The 27,954-nt window shown below is 43.2% G+C and overlaps 1 protein-coding gene across 1 annotated transcript; it reads right to left on the bottom strand.

Annotated features, from left to right (window-relative positions):
* Window positions 1–16,561: 16,561 nt before the first annotated feature.
* LOC134601184 (ras-related and estrogen-regulated growth inhibitor-like protein) lies at window positions 16,562–25,396 on the bottom strand. Its single transcript, XM_063445639.1, has 4 exons — window positions 25,129–25,396; window positions 24,548–24,601; window positions 20,757–20,833; window positions 16,562–17,310 (listed from the first exon to the last, which is right to left on the bottom strand). Exons 1-4 carry the CDS (start codon window positions 25,274–25,276, stop codon window positions 16,882–16,884), a joined length of 708 nt encoding a protein of 235 aa, XP_063301709.1. The 5' UTR covers window positions 25,277–25,396; the 3' UTR covers window positions 16,562–16,881.
* Window positions 25,397–27,954: the final 2,558 nt, after the last annotated feature.

The following is a 27,954-nucleotide window of genomic DNA, read 5'->3' as shown; positions in this document are numbered from 1 at the left end:
CACACACATAGCAGTTGGTAACATTAAGACTACCGGCAATACTTTCAGCTAGGTCAATGAACAGGTTCTTAGCGTTATGGGGGATCTTATTATCTATACTCATCTCTTCATAAAAGGAATGGTATACTTGATGAGTCTGGGAGGATACCGTATCAGTCTCTATTCCTATAAACAATAATGTCCCAGGATCTAAACCCGTCCCGTATATCTGAAACCCAAATAAATTTCCATACTTATCTAAGAACTTGTCGGGGTTATTAATAAGTATATGGATTGGGTTGCATTCCATAGACTTACAATATGGGCTAGTCGGCAACTTAGTCACTATCATGTCTTTATCTACTGTCTGTCCCCAAGTCGCCCACCCCACACAAGACCAATATGGGCAAAAGTTATAGTCTTTATTTGGGCATCTAGGACTTACATATTTATTTTTACTACTGGGACAAATATATTTATCATTAGACCCATACGTCCTCTCCCATCTAAGATCCCCACATACATTCCACGGTTTTCTACCACTCGATATTGCTTTACACGCATCAAATAGCAGAACACCCGAAGAATGTACGGATTCTAACACCGTCTTATTAATTAGGGTCCCCTGAGGATCTCCATTCCTGAGAGTCAACCAAATTGTACGAGGTTGATACTCCGGACTGAAGCACTTAGGTTCTCCTACTCCTAAATGGCACACACTATAGTCTATATTTAAGTATCTACATCTCGATACATCTCCTTTACACTCGTATTGTGAATGCCAAATTAGGGTTTGGGAAATATGGTTACCTGTTCTCGTAGTCTTAATGCATACCTCACAGCTAGGAGTGTCGGTACCTCTATCTTCCTGAATATAAAAACACATGTAAATAAACACAATCAAAAGCACATCTTTCGCCGTCATCCTCAGTCTTCGTCCGTGCGATGGAACCTCAGCTTCCAGGATGTGAGGGCTGCAGGGAATGGAGTTCTGCTCGTCTTCACAGGTGTCCCTTCGAGACTTTCCTGGCTTATACACTATGTGTTGGTAAGCGGACAGGCTTTATTATGGCCTTCTCACTCACACCTGTAACAATAAAATTTGTAATCCACAATAATTCCTCGTTACTCCGACTGAGTAGTGCGTTTCAACCGGATCTTGCAGGGATTCTCTGGATCTGCTATAACTTGCCAAGAATCGACTGCTGCTGGCTTAACCCTGGAGTGATGTATCCACGGAGTCACTTCGGCTACTTTTATCGCTGTAGGGGTAGACAAAAGAACAACATAAGGACCTCTCCACTTGGGCCCTAACGGTACATTATTCCACTCTTTAATCCACACTTGGTCTCCTGGATGATAACTATGAACAGGGGGATAAATATTCACAGGTAATCTATCTTGTACCCATTTCTGTACCTCCTCCATAGTCTTACCCAACTCTACAACCTGCTGCCGGGTAATTCCTTCTCCCAACTGACTCAAATCCCCCCTTAAGTTACCAAGTACGGGAGGTGGTCGCCCATACATAATTTCAAAAGGAGAGAGGCCCATCCTTCTGGTAGGGGTACTGCGGATTCGCAATAGAGCTATAGGTAAGAGAACGTTCCACTTAAGTTGGGTTTCCTGACACATTTTAGCCAACTGGTTCTTAATAGTTCTATTCATTCTCTCTACCTTACCAGAACTCTGGGGTCTATATGCAGTATGAAGCCTCCACTTTATACCAAGCATATGAGTCAGTTGTTGTAGGCACTGATGAACAAAAGCTGGACCATTGTCCGATCCTATAGAACAGGGTAGTCCATATCGGGGTATTATTTCTCGTAGCAGGAATTTCACAACTTCTCCTGCTTTCTCTGTACGAGTAGGACATGCTTCTACCCAGCCTGAATAGGTGCACACAATTACCAGCAGGTAACGATGTCCACCCGATTTAGGCATCACTGTAAAGTCTATTTGTAGATCGGACATGGGGAGTCCCCCCATAAACTGGACTCCTGGTGGCTTTACTGGTCCTTGTCTTGCATTATTCTTAGCACACGTTACACGTCTTCGTACAATGGCCTGAGTCAAGTTGGACAATCTTGGTATGTAGAAATGTTTTCTGAGAGATTCTTCAGTACTGTCTCTCCCAGAATGTGTCCCGTTGTGATAATTTTGGACAATTTCTACCGCTAGTGATGCTGGTATGACTATTCTTCCATCTTCTAGCTGATACCACTTATTCTCCAAATACTTTCCCGATTCAGTCTTTAACCACTCCTCTTCTTGAGCTGTATAAACTGGAGTCCATTGGGACAGTGGGGTTGGTATTAGAGCAGCTATATGCCCCACATACTCCTGTCTTCCTGATTCAGCAGCACGCTTAGCTGCACTATCTGCCATCCGATTTCCCTTGGTTACATCACCATCTCCTCTCAGATGCGCTCGACAATGTATGATACCGACTTCTTTCGGCTCCCACACTGCTTCCAATAGTTGTAGGATTTCGGCTGCGTATTTGATTTCTTTGCCTTCTGAATTCAGTAGTCCTCTTTCTTTATACAAAGCTCCGTGGGCATGAGTGGTTAAGAACGCATACTTAGAGTCCGTATAGATATTCACTCTTAAACCTTCAGCCAATTGTAACGCTCGTGTTAGTGCTATTAATTCTGCCTTTTGTGCTGATGTTCCTTTCGCCAGTGGCCGAGCTTCTATCACCTTGTCTATTGTTGTTACTGCATATCCTGCATAGCGGATCCCTTCTTTCACATAACTACTGCCGTCGGTATAATATTGAACATCGGGGTTCTGGATGGGAAAATCACGAAGATCTGGTCTACTTGAAAATACTTCATCCATTACTTCCAAACAATCATGTTGACTTTCAGTAGGTTGCGGCAAAAGGGTAGCTGGATTTAAGGTGTTTACAGTCTCTAAATGCACTCTTGGGTTTTCACACAACATTGCTTGATACTTGGTCATACGGCTGTTACTAAACCAATGATTTCCTTTGTAATCCAACAACGTCTGTACTGCATGTGGGACTCGTACATAAAGTTCTTGACCCAGAGTGAGTTTATCGGCTTCAGCTACTAGCAGGGCGGCTGCAGCTACGGCTCTTAGACAAGGTGGAAGTCCGCTGGCCACTGCATCCAGTTGCTTAGACATGTAGGCAACAGGTCTTTGCCATGATCCCAAGTACTGTGTCAATACTCCCACAGCCATTCTTCTTTGCTCGTGTACATATAAGTAGAATGGTCGTGTGTGATCAGGTAGACCTAATGCTGGGGCACTCATCAAAGCCTTCTTCACATCTTCAAATGCCGTTTGCTGTTCTTGGGTCCATAAGAAGGGGTCGTGCTCTGTACCTTTGATGGCTGCGTACAGAGGTTTTGCTAGTATCGCATAGCTGGGAATCCATATCCTACAGAAGCCTGCTGCCCCCAAGAATTCTCGCACTTGTCTTCTATTCTTGGGTATTGGTATTTGGCAGACAGCTTCTTTTCTCTCTGGCCCCATAATCCTTTGACCTTCAGAGATATGGAATCCCAGATACTTGACAGTTGGCAAACACAACTGAGCCTTCTTTCTGGACACCTTGTATCCTGCCTTCCAGAGAATGTGTAGTAGATCGTGCGTTGCTTGCTGACAGATTTCTTTTGTAACTGCTGCTATCAACAAGTCATCTACATATTGTAACAAGACACACTCTCCTGGGATGGACTCGAAATCCAATAGATCTTGACTTAGGGCTGAACCAAATAGGGTAGGTGAATTTTTAAACCCTTGGGGCAGTCTTGTCCAAGTCATCTGGCGTTTTGAGCCCGTTACAGCATTCTCCCATTGGAAAGCGAAAATACATTGACTTTCTGCGGCAATTCGGAGGCAAAAGAAGGCATCTTTGAGATCTAAGACTGTAAAGTAAGTAGCCCCGCCCGGAATTAAAGCAAGCAGGTTATATGGATTGGGTACAACTGGATGTATACTAACAACCGCATCATTGACTGCTCTCAAGTCCTGCACAGGTCGATACTCATCTGTACCGGGCTTTTGAACAGGCAGCAATGGGGTGTTCCAGGGGGAAGTACAGAATTTTAGGATACCATACCGTATGAACTTATCCAGATAGGATTGGATGTTCTTCTTAGCCTTCTGCGGGATGTGGTATTGTCTTAGGCTTACTGGATAAACCCCAAGTTTCAGTTCAATTTTTATAGGTGGAATATTGCGGGCCAGTCCTGGTGGGTTGTTCTCTGCCCAAACTCCTGGTATGTTAAATAATGTCTCATCACTCCTAGGGTTTTGGCTAGTCAACACTGTATAAAGTCGCCACTCTTCTTCCTTTGGTACGGATAAAGTCATAATACCTGAAGGTCCATTAAACTTTAAGGATGTTGTTCCATTTGGTAGGAACGTAATCTGCGCTTGTAATTTTGATAGCATATCACGTCCCAGCAATTGGACTGGACATTCAGGCATATAAAGGAATTGGTGTTTTACTACGTGGCCTCCCAATGTACAGAGTCGACTTTTAAGAACCGTTTTTTCAGCACTTCTTCCAGTTGCTCCTATCACAGTAATAGTCCTTCCAGATGGAGGAGCAACTAGATTAGTCACCACTGAATGTTCAGCACCAGTGTCGATCATGAACGCACTCCTTTTTCCCCCTATTGATACATCGACCATAGGCTCCGCTCGACCAAGGGGGATGGAGCCCGGTCGGTATCAATAATCCTCCATGACCGTGTCAGCCAATCCTACGAAGTCCCTACCTTCTCTATCGCGGGACCTTTGCGCTGCTGGAATATACCTGTCTTCCCTAACACTTCCTCTGTTCCCATTACTCCCTCTATAACCATTACTCCCTCCGGGGCCTCCTTTACCTCTCGCTCTGCCTCTAAAGTTTCCGTAGCCTGCCCTGGGTTGGTCTCTCTCGTACTGCTCTCTTTGCGGACATTCGTTCCTCCAATGCCCTTCTTCCTTGCAATACGCGCACTGATCCCTACTCAAAGGCTCCCTATTCCATCTATTATTGCCTCTATCTGGGCCCCGTTCATCTACGCCTGCGATCGCTACCGCTAGCATATCAGCCTTTTTACGCATCTTGCGCTCTTCCTCTTTCTTACTTTCTGTATCCCTGTTCATATAAACCTTATTAGCTACCTCCATTAGTTGGGTGATGGACATACCTGCAAACCCTTCTAATTTTTGTAGCTTGCGCTTAATATCTCATCATGCTTGGCTGACAAAGGCGGAGTTAACCATTCGGGAATTGTCTGCGTCTTCCGGATTAAAGGGGGTATACAAGCGGTATGCCTCCAATAATCGGTCATAAAAGACACTGGGCGCTTCATCGCTTTTCTGAATCACCTCAACTGTCTTCGACATGTTAATGGCTTTCTTTCCTCCTGCTTTCATGCCAGCAATTATAGCGTCTCTATAGGCTCTGAGTTGAACCATATCAGCACCATTTACGTTCCAATCGGGATCAGTGTTGGGATAGTGTGTAGCGGCCCATGCTGCTGGATTAGCTTGGTTCAAAGCACGGGCTCTATCTTCTAATGCTTTAATGGCTGCTTGATTTATTCTTGTCCTTTCCTCATTGTTAAATAAAGTCATTAATAACTGCTGGCAATCAGCCCATGTCGGATTATGCGTCTGTACTATTGAGGTGAACAGATCAGTCATGGCTTGTGGTTTCTCAGTATACGAGGAATTATGGGTCTTCCAGTTTAAAAGGTCGGTAGTGGTAAATGGGACATATACGAAGACTGGGTCAGCGTGTGCCATTTGACCTGCGGCATCGATATAAGCTGACCCGGGATTTAGGCGAAGAGGCATCTGATAGTGCTTTAATTGTTGGGCACCAGTCAACTGTCGGGTTTGGATGGGGCTACGTAGAGAGGCGTCAGTCATGGGTTCCGGTCGGGGAGAGATAGGGTATGGGGATGTGGGAGGTTGGTTTTGGGAAAAGGTCGTAAATAAAACACTTCGAGCCGAGCTAGATGAAGCTTGACCGGAAGTCTGAAGTGGCGCCAAATCAGGATATTCGTTTCTAATGGGGGTGGGTTCTGGTTCCGGAAGGGGAGATTTAGTACGAGGGGGGGTGGATCCTGTACTGGAGGAGGAAGCGGAAGTGGATGAGGGTAATGAGGGGAGGGGTGCAGGGCTTCCTGCGTTTGCGTCACTTCTTCTTAACGGAAAGTAAGGGGGCGGCAAAGGGATCTCGGACTCAGGGGGCGTGTCCAAAATGGGCCTAACACCAGTCCTAGTGGACGAACAAGTCCTAGCTACCATGAGGCGACACTGCTCCTCGTGGCATGTCTGGAGCCATTTTGGCGAGTCATTTACGGCCTGTCTCCAACAGTCAATATAAGGAAACTGGCCGTAAAGTTCAGGCCTACCTGATACAGCCACGTGTAAGCGCTGTACCAGAGTTAGATCCAAACTGCCACGTGGCGGCCATGCCGCAACCAAAGTAGGCCACTCCCTAGTGCACAAAGTAACTAAACGCACAGGAGACATCTTAACCCCAAAATCACAAGTTTTGAATCCCTTTTTAAAATTCTTCACCATACAACCTAAGGGATCCGGAATCGTTGACTGCGACGCACCCATACTTAACAATGGAACGTCGTCGACAACGAATACTATACACACGTACTATTCAACAATCACACCCGTTTCCTCTGGCAACAGCACCACGTGGTACGGTTACCAAGTGAAACGTACACAATAACACAATAAACACTCAGGGAATTCCCGTACACACACAGCTGTTACACCAGTCACTATATAATCAATATTATGCCCTTTGGCGTAACTATACAGTCACCCACGCTATAATTCTCTATATACGAATTACCCGTCTATAACACACCCCAGTAACATCGTCTTTTACAAATAGCGGTTACAGTACGGTTAGCATAGGTCAAAGCACAAGTTAAGGTCACAATACAATTATTAGTGGTTATGGTGTTAAACATGCAATGGACGACAATGATTAGTACTTATATACAGTGTCAGTAAATATACAGGGTTATGGTACCGTGCACTATAATACAGCAACACACTATTAACACTCTCGCTAGACGGCTGAGCTCGCGCTATCTAACAAGATATACACTTTACTAAAACAATCGTTAACACATTTACAATTCCCAACTAAACTATTGGCCAGTACCTTGAATGGACTACCTAAAACTATATACACCCGTTTTGGTTAGCCACACTGCCCAATCACCACATATATAGCGAGCTAGAGAACCGAATTTACACAGGCGCCTCTTAGTCGCACTATCAAAAGTCTAGTGGGTTCCAAATTTACACGCCTTCCCACTTAGCCCAGATAGGATGAGAACTAGCGAACCGAATTTACACAGGCGCCGCTTAGTCTCCCGGTCCCTCCGACCTAGCGAACGTAATATACACCCTAGAACGCTAGTCTAGACAAGACACCGGTGTCCGGCTAGGGCTATTTACACCAGGACCCCGCCTGACTAACCAAATCAAACGGTCTGACTAAAGAGCGTTCGATCGAGCGGTGCGCCTTCGCTCCTTCCCTCCGACAGAGGGGGCAGATACACAGATTCAAAACCCCTTTGGGCCTACCGCACAATCGGTATACCCCTAGTGGGTCCTGCCGTCTAAAACAGCAGTTGTCTTACCTCCTCGTTCCTGAACCTGAGTTCACACTCATCGACGGGGACACCCCAGCACTTCTCACGTAGAGGCCGATGATCTCCTGGACAACAGACCAGTGGCGCCGAGACGAAGGGAGGTCCACGCAGAAGTTCAGGGGTGCAGCCGTAGAGAACGTGGGCAAAGATAGACCGTCTCACGCCTCTGCCTCTCAGCTACCGTTGAACGATGAGCTTCCCGGCCAATGCACCAAATGATACCGGAGAAACTGACGGAAGCCAAGCACAGAGAGATGGACACAGGTTTCTTCAGGAAGGAAGAGATTCTTTATTGGATCACCGATCGGGACTCAGAGGGACTAATGTCACCAAAATACAGCAAGTTCTGAGCCCCGGACAATAGTGCAGGCTCCTTATATAGGCATATAACTCCTCCCATATTAAGCTCCACCCGCACATTCTCTTAACCAATCAACACAATAAGAATTAACTTCCTGTTTGACCGCATGGCTTGTCCAGCACAATGGAGGAGGGGGAATACTATATCCTGTATTCTTGCACATGCTCCGTACACTACTGATCGTATCTTGCCTCGTGCAACCAACTGATCGATACGTCAGCATATGCACGTACACATGCCACGTGGTAATCTCGGCCTACTAAATTTATTTTTACCGAGATTCCACCACAGGTTTTGTAAAAAAAATGCAATAAAGTGTGTATTTCTCAAATTTATCTTTTGCCCTCTTTTATTTACAGGCCCACTCGTACGTTGGTTTTTCGGCACACCACAACCAACTTTGCTCACAGTTACTATTCATTACGTATTTAAATTCCGAGCACAAATATATATATATATATATATATATATTGTTTTTTTATTAAGGACCATTTAAGATCAAGCAGTTTGACAATAGTTTCTGAAAGGAGAATTCCTGCAAGCAGATACAAACTGGTCCTGGAGCCATTGTGGAAACATTGGATACTTCCAAGATGAAGATGATCTCGGAGAGATGTTCTTTTATAAACTGTTTTTCCATCCACAATGGAATTATCATCCATCTACGATTTGCAGAATAGAAAAAAAAATGTAAAAATCAACTGCATATTAAAAATAAAGAGGCACCAGTCTCTTGGCAGCATCGCCATGCAGCATTAGGGTAAACATACAGTCAGAATGCAGAGCAGAAAGCATTGTAAATAAACAAGGCTGTTACATAACAAAGGTTATTAATTCACAAATGGGTAAAACTTTGCATACGTATACACACAGTTGGATTTTACACATGCCAGACCTAAAAGTCCTGTCGAGACAGAGCAAGTTTCCAGCTTAAAGGTAGATAAACATTACTATCATGGCGAGCATTTGTTGATTTTGTTGAGGTTTAAAGAACCAGATTTAACAACTCATTGTCACGGCAACTATGAGCCCGAAAGTAAAACAGATTTTTTTTTCCCCCAAAAGCCTTTGTACTATAGGCCTATATTTACAAATTCTGCTGGAGCTGCTTTTTTGAATTTATAAGGAACTGTCAAAATGCCTGTTGAATCCAGTAGGACTGAGGCATTCTTTTCACGGTGTGGTTCTGCAATAATGAAATGAAAAGCAAACAAAGTTCCGTGCTTCCACATGTAGGACTGAGGTTTTCACGTGCGAGAAATGATATACAAATCTGTGTACAATTCAGACACGAGATTAAAGAGAAATGATAGCAACACTAGATGTTCCCGTATTAAAGATTATTTTATGACATTTTCAGATATGTATGTAAATATTTCCATAGCATGACACAACTTGAAATATTTGAAATTACTGTGTTTTGGGAGACAATTATCCAAAACCCATAAACCAGTGTTGCGCTCAAAATATACTTAGCATACATTGATCAAAGAAAATCTGTAAAAAAAATTGTAAAAAAACACAATCTAGTGCAGATTATCCTTATTATAATACAGTGTGCTTCATATACATATATGAGGGTCACACTCACATTAACCAGAGCCTTATCAAGCCTGGATCTGGATGAGAACGGCTCCACTTGAGAGGGAATAACTCCCACAATGCTCAGGCTTGAAGACTTTAATTCCCAAAAGATGGCACTTTTAGTGTGAAATAGCTGCAGGGATAACCATACTATGCCATTGGGGTTTCCTGGTTCTGTCATCCCTGCAGCCGTTCTCACCCAGATCCAGGGTTGATAGGGCTCTGGTTAATGTGAGTGTGACCCTCATATATGTATATGACGCACAGTGTATTATAATAAGGATAATCTGCACTAGATTGTGGTTTTTTTTCAATGTATGCTAAGTATATTTTAAGCGCAACACTGGTTTATGGTTTTTGGATTATTTTGTCACTTTAGGTGATTGCAGCTTATTTTCTCAAGCACAATTTATTTATTTTTTAAGCGCTATCCACTTTTTGGTTATTATAGTGTTGTTGAGATAATTATGTTCCTATCTGGGAACTTTTTCAGTTCTTTTTGCCTGGATATTTCCTTGAGGAGACAGTAAGGGTTGTAACGGACCGTTTCAGCATAAAAGGGGAAAAATCCGTTTAGGCGATAATCCCCTTTTCTAGAGACAGGCACAGCTACTGCAGAACACCAAACTCCCGATCTGGATACGAAATAACACTCCGAACTGGAACAGCTGAACAAGAAAAGCATACAATCCGCTTACACTCTTGGCAGTCAGCTTACAATCCAATTCCCCCCAAGAACGAGACGACACTTCATTTTGAGGGTTAAGCAGGAACTCAAGACTGGGACACCCAGTCTGGCTTTTATTACCAACAAGTACATACAGGACACTCCCAGGGGGAGGATGAAATTAACCAATCACATGGATGTACCTCCCACACATTTCCTCCCCTTAGATTAACACTTAACACAATTATACTGTACACCTTTTTCCCCAATTCCTGGATGTACCCCAAATACATATGCTACACCTCCAAAACAGGTATCCCCTGATAGCCCTTATTCAGGGGGACAACATATGCAAGAATCAGCCCATTCGGATAAATGGTTCAGGAGTTATGGAACTTTAAAGTATTGACCGACCGCATGGGTAAAGTATCCGAAATCAGTTCCATGCATTTTGGCCCTGCGGTCGGTCACAAACAAGGGAATGAAAACAGACGAATTGCCTGTGTTATAGAGCCTGGAGAGGGTTTGAATGAATTCCCTTGTTTGTGGGGTTCTTTCTACCGAACGGGGGGTCATTCGGTAGTTTCCATACGAATTTCTGGAAGTATGGAGGTCTCAGCGGTGTTTGCCTAGTCAAGTGTCCGATTTCAGTTCCAGACACTCGACGGCAAAACACCGCTGTTCGGTAGTTAAAGATGGCCGCCGCCACGTGTTTGTTTCCCGAATGGCGGCCACCCAGAGGACAAAGACCACACTGCACTGATTGCCAATTACCCGTTTGCAACATTGTTGCAAACGGTAATTGGAGGCACACTCAGTCCTGGGTGGTCTGGTTGTTCGGTAGTTTCCTCAATATAATGAATGGAGTGATTCTACCGAACAATCAGACGAATACTGCATATATATATAACCCAGGTTAACTGCATACATAAATACATACATGACATTAAAGTATTAAAGGCAGGATTACTGTAATACGCTCCACAGTCTTAAAGGTACAGTATCCCAAAAGTCACCATAGATCCACGGATGGCCCTTAAAGGCCCAGTAGCAGTAATATACATTATTACCTGCCCAAATATAGTCTTTAAAGTGTAATGTGTCCAGGGGCCATAGTCAGCGGGCAGGAGGCTAGCAGCCAGGCTTCTCCAGCCCACAGTGGCGAAGTTGGTTTCGCCACAATTCTCCCCTTTACCAATTAGACTAACAGGGTATCTGACCTCCTGCCGGTCAGTGCCCTGGTTAGTCCAGCAACCCACCCACAGAACAGAAGTAGTAGAGCAGCCCACCCATAATAAACAGTTACCACACCTGGGTGAGGGAGAATTTTGTCCAAGTTCAGGTGCCTCCCCACGGCGGGGTGAGAGACTGATAGGCTGCCTTGGTGGGTTGCTGAGGGGGCAGAGACCAGCGGTACTCTGTCCTGTTGCCAGCACTACCACGGGAGTAGTCTGGTGGGAGCCTGGCTGCTGGAGACCGACTGTCTCCCCTTTAGATATATCGCTCTGTGGCTGGGGGACAGGACCGACCGTCCCTACCCCTGGGGCTGTAAGTGCAGAGACTACGGTCCCATCTGCACCGATGTGGGGCTTAACATCTCCCCTTGGTGGGTTAGGCTGCCGCTGGAGAGAGGGTGTAACAAGCTCCTTTCTCTGGACGGTAAACTGCCGCTGGGGAGGGGGGTTAGCAGGCTCCTCTCCCTGCCACTCTCTCTGCTGGTGGAAAGGGGGACCAGCTGTCTCCCCTTTCATTCTCTTGTCCGGCTGCTGGGGTGCGAGACTGACTGTCTCTGCTCCCTGCAGGACACACTGCCGCTGGGGAGGATGGACGACACCATCAGCTCCCTGGGATAGACACTGCCGCTGGGGAGGATGGACGACACCATCAGCTCCCTGGGGCACACACTGCCGCTGGGGAGGGAGGACGCTGCTCTCCTCTCCCTTCGCTTCACACTGCCTTCTTGGCATCTCACTTTGCTGCTGGGGGGCAGGAACAACAACCTCTGCCCCCTGTAACTCAGCCTGCCGCTGGGGAGGAAGGACTGCACCTTCGGCTCCCTTGGACACACACGGCTGCTGGGGAGGATGGACGACACCATCAGCTCCCTGGGGCACACATTGCCGCTGGGGAGGGAGGACGCTGCTCTCCTCTCCCTTCCCTTCACACTGCCTTCTTGGCATATCACTTTGCTGCTGGGGGGCAGGAACAACAACCTCTGCCCCCTGTAACTCAGCCTGCCGCTGGGGAGGAAGGACTGCACCTTCGGCTCCCTTGGACACACACGGCTGCTGGGGAGGATGGACGACACCATCAGCTCCCTGGGGCACACATTGCCGCTGGGGAGGGAGGACGCTGCTCTCCTCTCCCTTCACTTCACACTGCCTTCTTGGCATCTCACTTTGCTGCTGGGGGGCAGGAACAACAACCTCTGCCCCCTGTAACTCAGCCTGCCGCTGGGGAGGAAGGACTGCACCTTCGGCTCCCTTGGACACACACGGCTGCTGGGGAGGATGGACGACACCATCAGCTCCCTGGGGCACACATTGCCGCTGGGGAGGGAGGACGCTGCTCTCCTCTCCCTTCACTTCACACTGCCTTCTTGGCATCTCACTTTGCTGCTGGGGGGCAGGAACAACAACCTCTGCCCCCTGTAACTCAGCCTGCCGCTGGGGAGGAAGGACTGCACCTTCGGCTCCCTTGGACACACACGGCTGCTGGGGAGGATGGACGACACCATCAGCTCCCTGGGCCACACATTGCCGCTGGGGAGGGAGGTCTGCAAACCCCCTGGCCCACTCTGATTCCCGCGGCAAGTACTCTTGCACTGCTTTCTTCACACACTGTATTAGCTCCTCTGAGAGGTTGGGTCCGCATATAGCCAGCACCGCGGTGACCTCTCTGTCATACGCCTCTTGAGTGTAGCTGGGTGCCATGCTTGCTCTGCTGCAGTTGGTTCCTTGTAGATAGGGGCGCTGTACGGGTACTGGCGTTGCCCTCACTTTGTAATCCAGGAATGGTGTTGTCTGTAGCTGTCCCTCTGGTTGTAGGAACGATCCCGCCGCTTGCCACCAATTGTAACGGACCGTTTCAGCATAAAAGGGGAAAAATCCGTTTAGGCGATAATCCCCTTTTCTAGAGACAGGCACAGCTACTGCAGAACACCAAACTCCCGATCTGGATACGAAATAACACTCCGAACTGGAACAGCTGAACAAGAAAAGCATACAATCCGCTTACACTCTTGGCAGTCAGCTTACAATCCAATTCCCCCCAAGAACGAGACGACACTTCATTTTGAGGGTTAAGCAGGAACTCAAGACTGGGACACCCAGTCTGGCTTTTATTACCAACAAGTACATACAGGACACTCCCAGGGGGAGGATGAAATTAACCAATCACATGGATGTACCTCCCACACATTTCCTCCCCTTAGATTAACACTTAACACAATTATACTGTACACCTTTTTCCCCAATTCCTGGATGTACCCCCAAATACATATGCTACACCTTCCCTTGTTTGTGGGGTTCTTTCTACCGAACGGGGGGTCATTCGGTAGTTTCCATACGAATTTCTGGAAGTATGGAGGTCTCAGCGGTGTTTGCCTAGTCAAGTGTCCGATTTCAGTTCCAGACACTCGACGGCAAAACACCGCTGTTCGGTAGTTAAAGATGGCCGCCGCCACTTGTTTGTTTCCCGAATGGCGGCCACCCAGAGGACAAAGACCACACTGCACTGATTGCCAATTACCCGTTTGCAACATTGTTGCAAACGGTAATTGGAGGCACACTCAGTCCTGGGTGGTCTGGTTGTTCGGTAGTTTCCTCAATATAATGAATGGAGTGATTCTACCGAACAATCAGACGAATACTGCATATATATATAACCCAGGTTAACTGCATACATAAATACATACATGACATTAAAGTATTAAAGGCAGGATTACTGTAATACGCTCCACAGTCTTAAAGGTACAGTATCCCAAAAGTCACCATAGATCCACGGATGGCCCTTAAAGGCCCAGTAGCAGTAATATACATTATTACCTGCCCAAATATAGTCTTTAAAGTGTAATGTGTCCAGGGGCCATAGTCAGCGGGCAGGAGGCTAGCAGCCAGACTTCTCCAGCCCACAGTGGCGAAGTTGGTTTCGCCACAAGGGTGTTGTCCCAGAATAAACAAGGGGCATAAAAAGGGGTGAGACAAGAGAGAAAGGGTCAGTTTCACCAATGAAATGTCTAAGCTAGCAGACTCTACGTGAGAGTAGGTGGTGCTACTCTCCTCTAAGAATTGTTTCATCTGGAGCCTAAACCTACATGATGTAGAGCATACCTTACTGATGGTCCTACTGAGCCCTTTCAAAACAGGTGCAAAACAGCCCAAAACAGGGACCGCTTGCCTGATAAAGCTAGTGCACCATTTAAAACATTTTCACTACAAAAATATGTATGCATTGTGTATATTTGTGTATATTTGTGCCTCAGTGCCGGCCCCTAGACAATGTCCTGCCTGGATCCAAGGATGAAATGCTGCCCCCCGCCAAAAAAACAAGCCCATATGTTTATGCAATGGTAGTGTCTCTGTGTGTGTGTGCTGGGGATAAAATGTGTGTCTGTTTGATTACTGGGGATCAAGTGTTTGTCTAACTGTGTGCTGGGGATGATATGTGTCTGTTGTGGATGAAGTGTGTCTGTGTGCACTGGGGATGAAGGGTGTGTCTGTACTAGGGATGTAGTATGTATCTGTGTGTGCTGGGGATGTAGCGTGTGTCTGTGTGTGCACTGCAGCCAATACACTTACCTATGCACTGTGTCTGTGTACATGCATGTGTGTCAGTGTTTGTATCTGTGTGTCTGTATCTCTGTCAGTGATTGTATCGGTTTGTCTATGTATCTGCATGTGTGGCAGTGTTTGTATCTGTGTGTCTGTATATCTCCATGTGTATCAGTGTGTCTGTGCATCTGCATGTGTTTCACTGACATACATGCAGATATTGACATACATACAGATGTACACACACACACACACTGATACGCATGCAGATACACATACATACATACAGATGTACACACACACGCACACGCACACTGATACGCATGCAGATACACAGACATACACACACATACTACACACAAACACACATAGATACACACATTTAAAAAATTAAACCACCTAGCAATTTCTTACATTCTGCTGGCTGTGGTTGGTGGGAGTTGGGGGCCTGCTTTCCTCCTCTGGCCCCATCCTTGCGGCTCCCTCCTCCCGCACAGCTTGGTCTCGGTGTGTGAGCTGGGAGTAAGAGGCTGTCACTTCCTCCCAGCTATCCCTGCCAATAGGACGGGGCCCGGCCACGCTGGTAAAGCGCTGCAGCACACGACCGGTCCCCTCCTTGCATATGTCCATCGGGTGGCCCTTAGGGCATGGGCCACCTGATGGACTTTAACACAGGTTCCCAACCCGTGCGGTGCACTTGCACCGTCGCCATGGGTTGGGAACTCTTGTTTTAGATGATGACATTTTGCCGCCCCTGTCAGTGTGCTGCCTGAAGCTGTGGCTCCAACGTGGTCTATGGACGGGCCGCCGTGTTGTGCCTAAGACATGGACTATAATGTGGAAGAAACAGTAGTGCACAAGTCCAAGGTTAGTTAAAATGAGGTATACCGTCAATAAAAAGGAATAAATACAAGCACTAAGTCAAGCTAGCAGAACATCATATGACAAAGATACGTATTACAGGAATTTACTGAGAACATTTATTTTTCTACAGAATAACTCGTACATACAACTTTAATACAGACGTGTTTATGTCATTATTTACAGATGCACCCCAAAAAAGCTCACTAAGCAAAACAACTACGTTTGCTCATGTTTAGTGGAGGGACATAAAACAACTTACAAATATACAAGCAAATATGTACATATTTTACATTAATGTACACGCTACATCACAATGGAAATGAAAGTGCAGAAGGGATTGCACGGTACATTGGAAAATTAAGAGCAAACATTCTCCTTTCTTGTTGATTAGAAAATACAAACTGTGATTGTTTTGCAGAAATAATTTTAGTAGTCATGTATAGGACAAAGATGTTACAGTGTGCGGTCACTTTGGAGGTAATGGCACATTCTAAAACAAAACATCTTTAATTTTATTTACATTTTTCACTTGCATTGAGTGCAAGGAATACATAGGTATTTTATTTTAATATGGAACCACCTTAACCCCTTAAGGACACATGACATGTGTGACATGTCATGATTCCCTTTTATTCCAAAAGTGTGGTGCTTAAGGGGTTAAAGGAATACTATAGTGTCAGGAACACAATCACTGGTCAAAACAGAACAATGAAAATGGAAACATTTTACAATAATAAAGCACTTGTGGCAGTTTTTAAGTGGAATCACAAAAATGTATTTAACTAATGCACCCCGAAAGAAGAACTTCAATGATCAGTGTAGTGAACTGAAGACTATACAGACACAGGTATCTAGGTGTAGCACTATATACATATCCAAATGGCATAGAAGTCTATCCACATAGACAGAATTTTGCAATATAAAGTCACAGATCCCAGATGTTAAACTTGTGTTTCGCATCAACAATGGCAAGCCAATTTTATTTAGATATTAGAGAGAGTCTGTTCTTCTCCTGGCAAACACAGCTGACATGCTCTTTACGATACCTCGTATTCCTGTTCCTCTCTTTGTAACAAGCTTTGACTCTTTAATCTTGTCCACCAAGCCATGGAAAACCATCAAAACACCATGATAAGCTTCGGCTGCTGAAACCTCATAAAAGTCGCAGTCCATAGACAGGGCCAGAAGCCTCCCTTCCTCGCTTGATACATTGCGTAAGTGATGCAGATCACGCTTGTTGCCTACAATCACAATAGGTAGCTTCTCTGGACCTATACAGTCTTTGGCAGCCTTGATAAGCTGAATTGTTTGACAGATGACATTGAAACTTGCTCTGTCACAGATACTGTACACAAGAACAAATCCATCGGCCCACTGGATACGTTTTTCTTCTTCTGCGCAATTTTCATCTGTCGGATCCTAGACAACACAAGAATAGCAAGTGAGAAGCTGAAAAACCTAATTCTGCAATTATACTTTTATTTTCTTAAAATGGCCAAAGACAGGCATTTTCAGTTGAGGAGGTGAGACAAAAGGGAGAACATCAAATTAATTTATGACCTATAGAAAACATATATGTTAACGGACAGTATAATTTAGAACAGTGGATCCCAACTTTTTTTATCTTGCGTACCCCTTTTTATCTTGCGTACCCCTTTTTATTGGCAGACCATTTACATAAATTGTACCCCCTATATTAGCAAAATGTTATTAATAATAATGTTGTTTTTTCAAATGTATACATTTTAATCTGCCCCATCTCCCCTGTTTCTCCTCTTCCACAGGCTTTTCCCCTGTTTCTCCTCTGCCCCAGGCTCCCACTGCTTCTCCAGACTCTTGCTGCTTTTCACTTTGCAGATAGACACACACACAAAAACACACAGATACAAACACTGACAAACATACATACAAATACACACACAAAATCACAGATACAAACACTGACACAAAAGCAAACACGGATACATATACACACTGATATAGACTAATATACAGACACACTGATCCAAAAAAATTACACTCACAGAGATACAGATACACACACACAGATATAAACACACTGACACACATAGCGATACATTGATAGGTACATACAAACAATGACACACAGGAACAAACATTGACACATGCAAATGCACAGAAACACATACAGTTGCACAGACAAACTGATACACACATGCATGGTCACACACATACATATACACACACTGACACATACAGATACATGCATGCTGATTCACATATTGACACAAACACTGCCACACATGCAGATGCACACACTGACATATATATATATATATATATATATATATATATATATATATATATATATATATAACACACACACATATACACTGACACACATACAGATACACACTACATACAGACACCCAAAACACACATAAAGTTTAAAGTTCAAGTCTCCAGTTTCCTACCTTTGTGGTACTGAGGGGGGAAGGGGTGGCTTCCACTGGCTGGGGCTGTTTGGAGTTGGAGGCTTGCTCCTCTCCTGTGCTGGCCCCCGACCCCTGGCTGTATCTATATCAGCTGGGAAGAAGTAACTGGCTCTCACTTCCTGCCAGCGGACTAGAAGGGGGCCAGTCGAGATGCTAATGCACTGCAGTACACTACTGATCTTGAGATCACATTCTCCCTTTCATCCCAAAAGCATATTTTTCTTTTCATTTACCATATCATTCATACAAATAGATTTTTAAGCACGTTCTGATACAGGTGTATAGTTCTCAGAAGCAAAGTTAACAACAGTCCTGAAATTTACAATACATAAAAAACATCATAAAGGACAACTGTCGCCTTAAAGCATTTTTTAAATATAATTCATTAAGTAAATTTTAAAGGAAATAGTTTAGTTGTTTTTTTGTTTGTTTTTTTTAAAGGAAGTTTATGTAAACAAAAGTAGGAAAAACGTATCCCCACCTTCAGTATCGGAAAGGATCTTTCAGCCATATAGATATACCTTGGGTCAGACAATGTTTGAAAACAGTAATTTAATCTCTAAGGGGTTCTCTGCTTCACTCCCTGCATAGGAGCAGGAAAGTCTATACAGGCCCATGGTTTTCAAGAGTTATCATAAAATGACCTTTATAAACAATACATTTTTAGTTGTAAGTGCAGCTGTACTACCGCCGGTGTGGCTACACCAGGCCCTGCTGGCATTGGGGGCCCATCTGGTAGTCAATAAACGAAGAGCAAACCTGAGAGGCAGGTCTGAGAAGGGCCCTGGTTGGGTGCTGCAGCCCTTTAACAATGTGACCAGTTTCCTATAGTATCGGCAGTGCTGGGAGGAAGTGACTACTTGTCACTTCCTCCCAGCTTGCAGACCCCAGGGGCCTAAGGAGGCACAGAGGAGAAAGAGCAAACAGAGATCCTGGACAGCCTCAGGTTCCCTTCAGTCTCAGCCAGATCCCACTGGAGCCCAGGGAAGGCACCCTCCTGCACCCAAAAGGTACAGAAGCAAAGGAATGGCTAAAAATATTTAAATTGCATAGTATTGTGTATGTATAGGTATATGTAACTGTGGGTGTCTGTGTGTGTGTATATATATGTCTGTATCTCAGTGAGAATGTGTATCTGTGGACATGTACATACATTCCAGCATTCAAACATCAACACAACCCTTATAGTACTGACCCCTCTTCTAAACAGGTGTGCGTGGTCCACCTTACAAATAGGTAAATGTCCACAAAAGAGGCTAAACAGATCAGTATCTCATTCACTCACAATGCTCTCTCTTCAGTACTTTTGAATATCCTGCATCACACCTCTGAATGTCAAAGCACAATAAATTTGTGTAACCAGGAACTAAATGTTTTAAAGTTTGTGTAACCACAAACTAAATACAGCATTGTATTCTAATAGATACAGAAGGATATAAATATAGACAATAATAAAAATACAATATGCTTATAGGACAGCAGCTTAAAACCTTTATCTTGAAAAAAGTAGTTTTCTTTGGAACTAGCAAAGTCAGTGATTATGGCTAAATAGATGTATTAACACTAATGTGACAATTTATGCAGTCAGTGGTTAAGTATGTAATTTGGGCAGCTCTTAGAGAAAAAATACACTCATGTTATATAACTGATTGTATCAATTATGTTCTTATTTCCTCGTCAATGCTCGCACGAACATACATGCTGGGTGTTGCATAAAAGCTGTTCCTTTTTAAATAGAACGACAAAATACAAGTCCCAGCTTGCATTGTATGCAGGTATACATCAGTTTCTTTAAGGAAGGAAAATGTTATTTTGCTATCCAAAGTAAGAAGAAGTGATGCAATGGTGGTATGCAGAATAGACAGGGGCCTTATTAGATGTGAACAACTTTCGCCTTTCCAGCAACCAAAGCTGATTTCATGTTTCAATGTTGGCTTTGAGGATGCAATAATTACAATGTATGCAAATTATGGCCAGACCAAGATACACATTTTACAACACATACAGTGAGTTAATGATATGATAGTGTTTTGTTCATTTTAGAATGTGTTTGTCATGTTAAATCATGCTGTGTAGCTCAACCTATGTTCACCTTAGAACAGATACAGACTTACGATTGCAAAAAGTATCTTGCTTTGTGGTTCTTGTGTGTACATAAACTAAATATAGCACAAGATTTTAGTAATTGACACAAGCAGACCCAATTTAAGCATGCGTGGGATGGGAATAAGGCTATCCTAACTATAACATAAGGCCAGGGACTAATGAAAGTATTTAGAAAATCGGGCAGACTAGATGGGCCGAATGGTTCTTTCTTATCTGCCGTCACATTCTATGTTTCTATCAAACAGTATGTTAATCAAAAGCCTTGGTCTTTAAAATTTGGTAATTATGTAAAGAAACACTCACCTTTAAATATGGATAATCCCAAATATTAAATAGTACTTCCTTTCCATCAACAGTTACATTATGGCTATATATAGATTCTGCAAGAAAAAAAGTAGTAGAGTAGTCAGACTTAGTCGCAATTTCTTGTTGCATCAAAATCAGCACAGCCAACCACCTAAAAAGTATAGGAACATTTCAGGCACCAAAACAACTTCATCTAAACTAAGTTGTGATGGTGCCAGGTGGCCTCTGGAGGCACTTAACACAGTTAAAGTGTTCTCGAACAGTGCTCCAGAGGCCTCTTGGCACCATCACAACTTAATTTAGATTAGGTTGTTTTGGTGCCTGGATTGTCCATTTAAGGAAGCCCCTTATCTAAACTAACAATTAATTATGGGGCTTATTCGTTAAACAGTGAGTTGCTATGAATTTGCAGAATTTGGAGATCTTTTCAAAGTCAGCTTTTTAAATATTCATTTTCACACGAAGACTCACAATTGAGTGAATATATCCCTATGTAAATAAGTGGTTAGCCCAAAAATAAATAAATAATAAATAACATTTTAAAAAAAGTGTGTGGTTCTTGCTTTTATAAACTTAACAGTGAAACACATGTGTAATATTTGTCAACATGTTGTGGTCCCATCCAAGAATTTAGCTGCATCACAGGCCACATCTGCTTTTGATCACTTTAAAAGACTGGCTTTATTTCATTAGGATGGCTGTCGGTTTCCATTTGGAACCTGGATAAATTATGTTATCTTCCAGTGCCCAAGTTAATTAGATATCATCTTTAAATTGCATGAGCTTCATTGTCTAAAAATAGCGGTATTATGACATGAATATCAAACGCCATGAATGATGGGTACAATTAATTTAACACTATGATGTCAGTAATGGTTTCTGGCAATGGTACAGTAACAATTCCAAAACTTTATTGTATATCATGTTACTATGATGCTGCAAATAATTTATACATCGGCTCTAACTGAGGTTAATTCAGTAAACACCAAATTCTAGTCAAAGCGCCACTGACATGGTTTTTTCTTTCTTTCAGTTTTCCTTTCTTTATGCTTCTTGTATCCTAATTGTTATACTCCTTCATTGTCACATGCTTTTATTTCTAATAACTATATTTCCTTTATTGAAACGGATTTCAATACCAGGACTCCTCCATTTTGTTCTTATCTGCCCTTGAAGTCTGCAGTTTGTTCTTCTGTGGCATTCTTTTGACTAATGGATTGTGAGTTAATTAGCTTAGCAACAGAAATGAAACTTTATATCAGCTCTGCCCATTTAAGAAAAATTTGTAATACCAAATCTGGATTTTTGTATACATTTTTAAATAGTGAATAAACCTCTATTTCTGACAATGAAGGTAGTGGGTATTGTTCTGAGCATGGAAACGTGGATAATAGGATTAAATACACACGCGCTCTGAACATCGGTTATATAGACCACATTATCATGAACAGTTGGGCTATACACAGAGAAGAAACTAAATTCAAACAGATATTAACAATGCTTGTAAGGCTCAAAATGCAATCTTTTGTGAGCGCTTCAAAAGTATTCACTTAAGGCGGCTTCTGTTATGATTTTTGTTCCCTTTCATCCACATGTGAACCCGCAAAAACAGATTCATCATACTGACAGACAGAAGGCCATTTAGACAAAAGTAAGAAAGAACCGTGGGTGTATACTTTTCCAGCACCATACCAGGAAATACTATGGAATCATATAACCGCTATACATTTCATAGTCCCTTTACAGTAACAGGGAAGACACGTTGGTTTAAACATTAATTTTAAACAAAAATTCCCTTAGACTCTAACAGGGTTTTTCAATAAAGTAAGGAATTTAGTGAATTTCATATTTAAGGCCAAATTAGAAAAAGTCTCCAAGTCAGCTGTGCTTCCAGTTGTGCTACTTTTGCCCTAAATTGGGAATTGACTTTGAATTCTTTGCGTTTCTCATTGTAGTGAATAACCCTGTAAGGTTTCAGTCAGATAAGTGAAAGCCCCTAAAAAACTGCAAAGTCTGGTTACAATACTCTTCAAAAATGATCGTTCTAGAGTGAGGCCTACTCACTAAAAATGTTGGTATACACTACCCTACATAAAACCTATACCTTCTAAGCAACAGCACTTTAAGATTCCAGAATTTAACCAGCTCCTAAGCGTAGCTTAAAGGGACACTATAGGCACCCAGACCACTTCAGTTTATTAACCCCTTAAAGGACCACTCTAGTGCCAGGAAAGCATACTCGTTTTCCTGGCACTAGAGTGCCCTGAGGGTGGCCCCACCCTCAGGGACCCACTCCCGCCCGGCTCTGGAAAGGGGAAAGGGGTAAAAACTTACCTTTTTCCAGCGCTGGGCGGGGAGCTCTCCTCCTCCTCTCCGCCTCCATTCCTTCCCCGTCGGCTGAATGCGCACGCGCGGCAAGAGCTGCGCGCGCATTCAGCCTGTCACATAGGAAAGCATTCATAATGCTTTCCTATGGACGCTTGCGTGCTCTCACTGTGATTTTCACAGTGAGAATCACGCAAGCGCCTCTAGCGGCTGTCAGTGAGACAGCCACTAGAGGATTAGGGGGAAGGCTTAACTAATTGATAAACATAGCAGTTTCTCTGAAACTGCTATGTTTATAAAACAATTAGTTAACCCTAGCTGGACCTGGCACCCAGACCACTTCATTAAGCTGAAGTGGCCTGGGTGCCTAGAGTGGTCCTTTAAGGACCAAACTTCTGGAATAAAATGGAATCATGACATGTCACACATGTCGTGTGTCCTTAAGGGGTTAAAGTGGTCTGGATGCTGTGTCCTTGTCTCACTTAGTCCTGCAATGTAAATCACTGCAGTTTTTGAGAAACTGCAATAAATCCATTGCAGTACCTAGACTGCCTCAAGTGGTGGCCTACCAGACAGCCACTAGAGGCGCTTCCAGGATTTCACTAGACTTTAGGTCGCCTAACTGACACTGGAGATCCTCACACTCTGCATGAGGACGTCCAACATCAGTGAAATCCCCATAGAAAAGAATTGATCCAATGCGCATTAGGCCCCCACCCTCGGATGAGACGGAGCACTGACCCAGCGCCGAGGGACATCAACGCTGGAATCAGGTAAGTGTAAAAATTGTTTTTTTTTTTACCCTTTCTGTGCCGAGTGAGAGAGTGGGAAGAGAGAACTATAGGCACTATAGTATGCCTTTAGTACAACTACCACATGGATAATTGGTCAAATTCCAAATAAAAGTAGATGTTTTATAATTTTAGTAACTGTACATTTATCCCCGCAGTATTGCTTCTGAAATGTTCCTGTGTAAAACAGAGGCAAGTGTGTGAAAATCTGCACATTATTTTAATAATATTATGATTGCATTAGTCATAATACAACTAACTAATACATACGGTGCATTTTTTGCATTGGATTTTCCCCAGAAGAACCAAAGTAAATAACGATCTTTTGGGACATATTCACTGAAAGAGAGTTGTGGTGTCTTGGGAACTGACTTGCAAAACATTAATAAAAATAGAATAAAAATAAGAATTTTGCAGAATTAGAGATTATGCTTCAAACTGGCTGTCTTTCCTTATTGCATAAATGCAGTATTTGATCCCCGACATGTGTAACCCCACTGTAATTGCAGAATAAATGATGTCTAACTAAATCAACAGAGAAATGAAGCCATACAGTCTCCCTGTGCTGCTGGGCTGATGTGACTCAACCCACAGTATAACATAGCTGGAGAGACCATGTTATGTATAATAGCAATTTGACTGCAAATTACATTATATTTTGTTTATACTCACCAAGTTCCCCGTATTCGCCAATAAACCGTCTGGTTAAAAAGCGAACAGTTAAAGCTGAAAAAGAAGGTAAAAAAAAAAGGTTAAAAAAATGTTGCAAAGCAAGCTATGCAACGATGAGATCAACAAGTGTTGGCAGCAATTTGAATCATTTCTATAATTATCACCATACAGTAACAAAAATCCTCCTGTCCAGCCAAGACAGCCAAGTACATAGTACACATAGCAGTCCCATTTCTTTTGCATTATGCATACCATAATATTTTACAACTCACACCATGCTCAGCCAGACTGAGGAAAGTAGCTTTAGTATTGAGAAAATGCCTATATGATAAATGTCTGGCAATATATTAAATACCTACAATTATTATCACAATCAGTTAAATAGCACCCACATAGTCAGAAGTCATGCACAATGGGATGGATGACTGCAATACAGGAATATTTGGCCAGGGTTTTATAGGTGTATGTATTAATGTGTGCTGGCTATTTCAAACAACATCTTTTTTGTATCAAAGCTGGATTTTTACATAGTTACAGTATAGAGGCATAAACATTTTGGGGAAGGGTAAATGATCACTCACCTGATTTACCTACCCCATCTGCACCAAGGACCAAAATATTAGCTTCCATTTTTAGTGCAGTGGGTCCAGTCATCTCTGCTGGACCTGTAGAAGGCTGATGTTCAGGGCTTAGGCTGAGAGATCTCCGGAGAGGAATTTTTAGAACCATTTGCAGAGATCAGACCTACAGCAATCCTGTGCAGGTCCTGCCCCCGTGTGTGCTCTCTGTGAATGAGCCCTTACACAGTCGCTCAGCACAGGCATTTCAACAGAGCATACCATTCTGCGTTAGGCATGGGGTCCAGCTACAGTGAAAAAGGGAGGGGTGGAAAGAGGTTTGAGCTATTCCTGCTGTAAAAGTCATCTAAGGTCTGAATAAAAACACAAGAAAGGAATAAAGGAAGCAAAACACGAACAAGAAAATTAATATAAAATATTTTAATTGGTATCATCCACAACTGTATTGACATCTTGCCATACTTTGCTACATTCGGCAGAGCACTGCTGTTACATTTTTTTTTTTTTTGTCAATCTTTCTTTTATTGAGACATGCAGAATACAGGGTACAGTATAAAGAAGGGAGATTGCATTTTTGTACAGAGTGGGAGCAAGACAACATAAGAAAGCATCTCCTTTGAGTGTCGGTCTCATTTTATATTAATAGAGTGAAGTACATTTATGATAACAAGTTAAACGGTCAGTAATGAAACATTAGCTGGTCGTCGTATTCGCTGGTAGATCAGAAGTATTATTACTTTTTCATTTATATGGTGTTTAGCTCAGGTTATGTCTAATGCGATAGTGTTTATGCATCTCTTGTCTCACTAGTTGGTCACGATTGGAGTATGTGTTCTGTATTACAGAATGTGCACAAAATATGACTGCTGTTACATTTAGACATAAGAGATCTGTAATTTTGTTTCGAAGAATTTGTCTTTACTAATCAAGAACTAAATTAAAGATTTTTTTTTTTAAATGTACTAATGAGTGAAAAAATGTTATATCAGGATATCAGGATTTCGATAGTTTTGTTGCCTACCATCAGGTAGAAGTAGTCAACATGGGTCACTACAGAGATAACCATACCACAAACAGAACTGAGAAAAAATAGAGATAGAATATACAGAGTTGGGCACAGCACAGCGTACACAGGGTTAAAATATCAAGATATTGATAGACCCCTTTTTACTTTTGCAGCTGGCAATATAATTAATCTGCAGTGGTAATATCGAGCCAAGAGGTAACTGACAGGGTTAACAGAATCGACAATCATTACAGATTAAAACAGATTGAAATCAGAAGCAGATCAGTCCTCAGAGTCACAGCCTCAGTTCTGTAGCGGTACTTACCCTTTCCAGGGACCGGCCGGGGTCCTCTGTTCAAGCCGCGCGCGGTCCTGCTGCTGCACGAGCCGCGCGCGGCTCATCCGACGGCTGCAACAGGAGGGCGGGCAGTGACCGCGAGAAGTCTCCTAAATTGCCTCCTAACCGTTTGCTTCTCCCTGTTTCTTTGCATATGGGAGAGAGTTGCATAGCTGAGCACATACAAGCCCTGGTTGACTCCGGGGCAGCTGAAAATTTCATAGACTCTGGTTTTGTTAAGAAAAACAAAATTTCCATCAGAGAGAAGGAGATACCCTTGGTCGTTGAGGCCATAGATGGCAGACCATTAAGTTCTCCAGTTGTTACTCATGAAACTGTACCGTTACACATGTATACAGGGGTTTTACACTTTGAAACCATTCTGTTCCAGGTCATCACCTCCCCCTCTTCACACCTCGTGTTGGGGTACCCATGGTTACGTGCTCACAATCCTATTTTCGACTGGGAGTCAGGGCAAATAAAATCATGGAGCGAAGTCTGCCATGAGTCTTGTACTATGGAAGTCACCCCTTTGAATTCTATTAATGTTCCTACTACTCCTCCTTTGTCTACTGTTATACCCCCTCAGTACTTATTTCTCAAGACTGTCTTCGATAAAAGGGAGGCTGACAAATAACCGCCTCACAGACCCTACGATTGTGCTATCGATTTATTGCCTGGCACTATACCTCCAAAGGGCAAGGTGTACCCTTTATCTGTTCAAGAAAATCGTGTCATGGAGGAGTATATTAAGGAATCACTAGAAAAGGGGTTTATTAGGAGATCCTCTTCTCTGGCTGGAGCGGGGTTCTTCTTTGTATCGAAGAAAGAAGGTGATTTAAGACCGTGTATCGATTATAGAGGTCTAAATAAAATCACCATCAAAAATGCATACCCTATACCTTTAATCACGGAATTATTTGACAGGCTCAAACATGCTACTGTATTCACTAAATTGGATCTTAGAGGTGCATACAATTTAATACGTATTAAGAAAGACCACGAATGGAAGACGGCATTCAACACTAGATCTGGCCATTACGAGTATACTGTTATGCCATTTGGTCTATGTAATGCCCCAGCAGTATTTCAAGAATTTATTAATGACGTCTTAAGAGACTTTATTCACACATTTGTAATTGTGTACTTGGATGACATATTAATATATTCTACAGATTTACACACTCATCACAGACATGTTACAACAGTTCTGAAGACCCTTCTTGCTAATGGTCTTTATTGTAAACTGGAAAAATGTCTATTTGACCAATCCGAAGTCCAGTTTTTGGGGTATTTGATTTCCGCTAAAGGTTTTTGTATGGATCCCCAGAAGCTTTCTGCTGTATTAGAATGGCCTCTACCACAAGGTTTGAAAGCCATTCAGCGTTTTCTTGGTTTCTCTAACTATTATAGACGCTTTATTAAAGGTTTTTCCTCTATTGTAGCGCCCATCACCCGTATGACAAAAAAGGATGGCAATACTCGT

The sequence above is a fragment of the Pelobates fuscus genome, chromosome 3 (genome assembly GCF_036172605.1).
Source record: "Pelobates fuscus isolate aPelFus1 chromosome 3, aPelFus1.pri, whole genome shotgun sequence".
NCBI lineage: Eukaryota > Metazoa > Chordata > Amphibia > Anura > Pelobatidae > Pelobates > Pelobates fuscus.
This window is presented reverse-complemented; position numbering and strand designations above follow the sequence as displayed.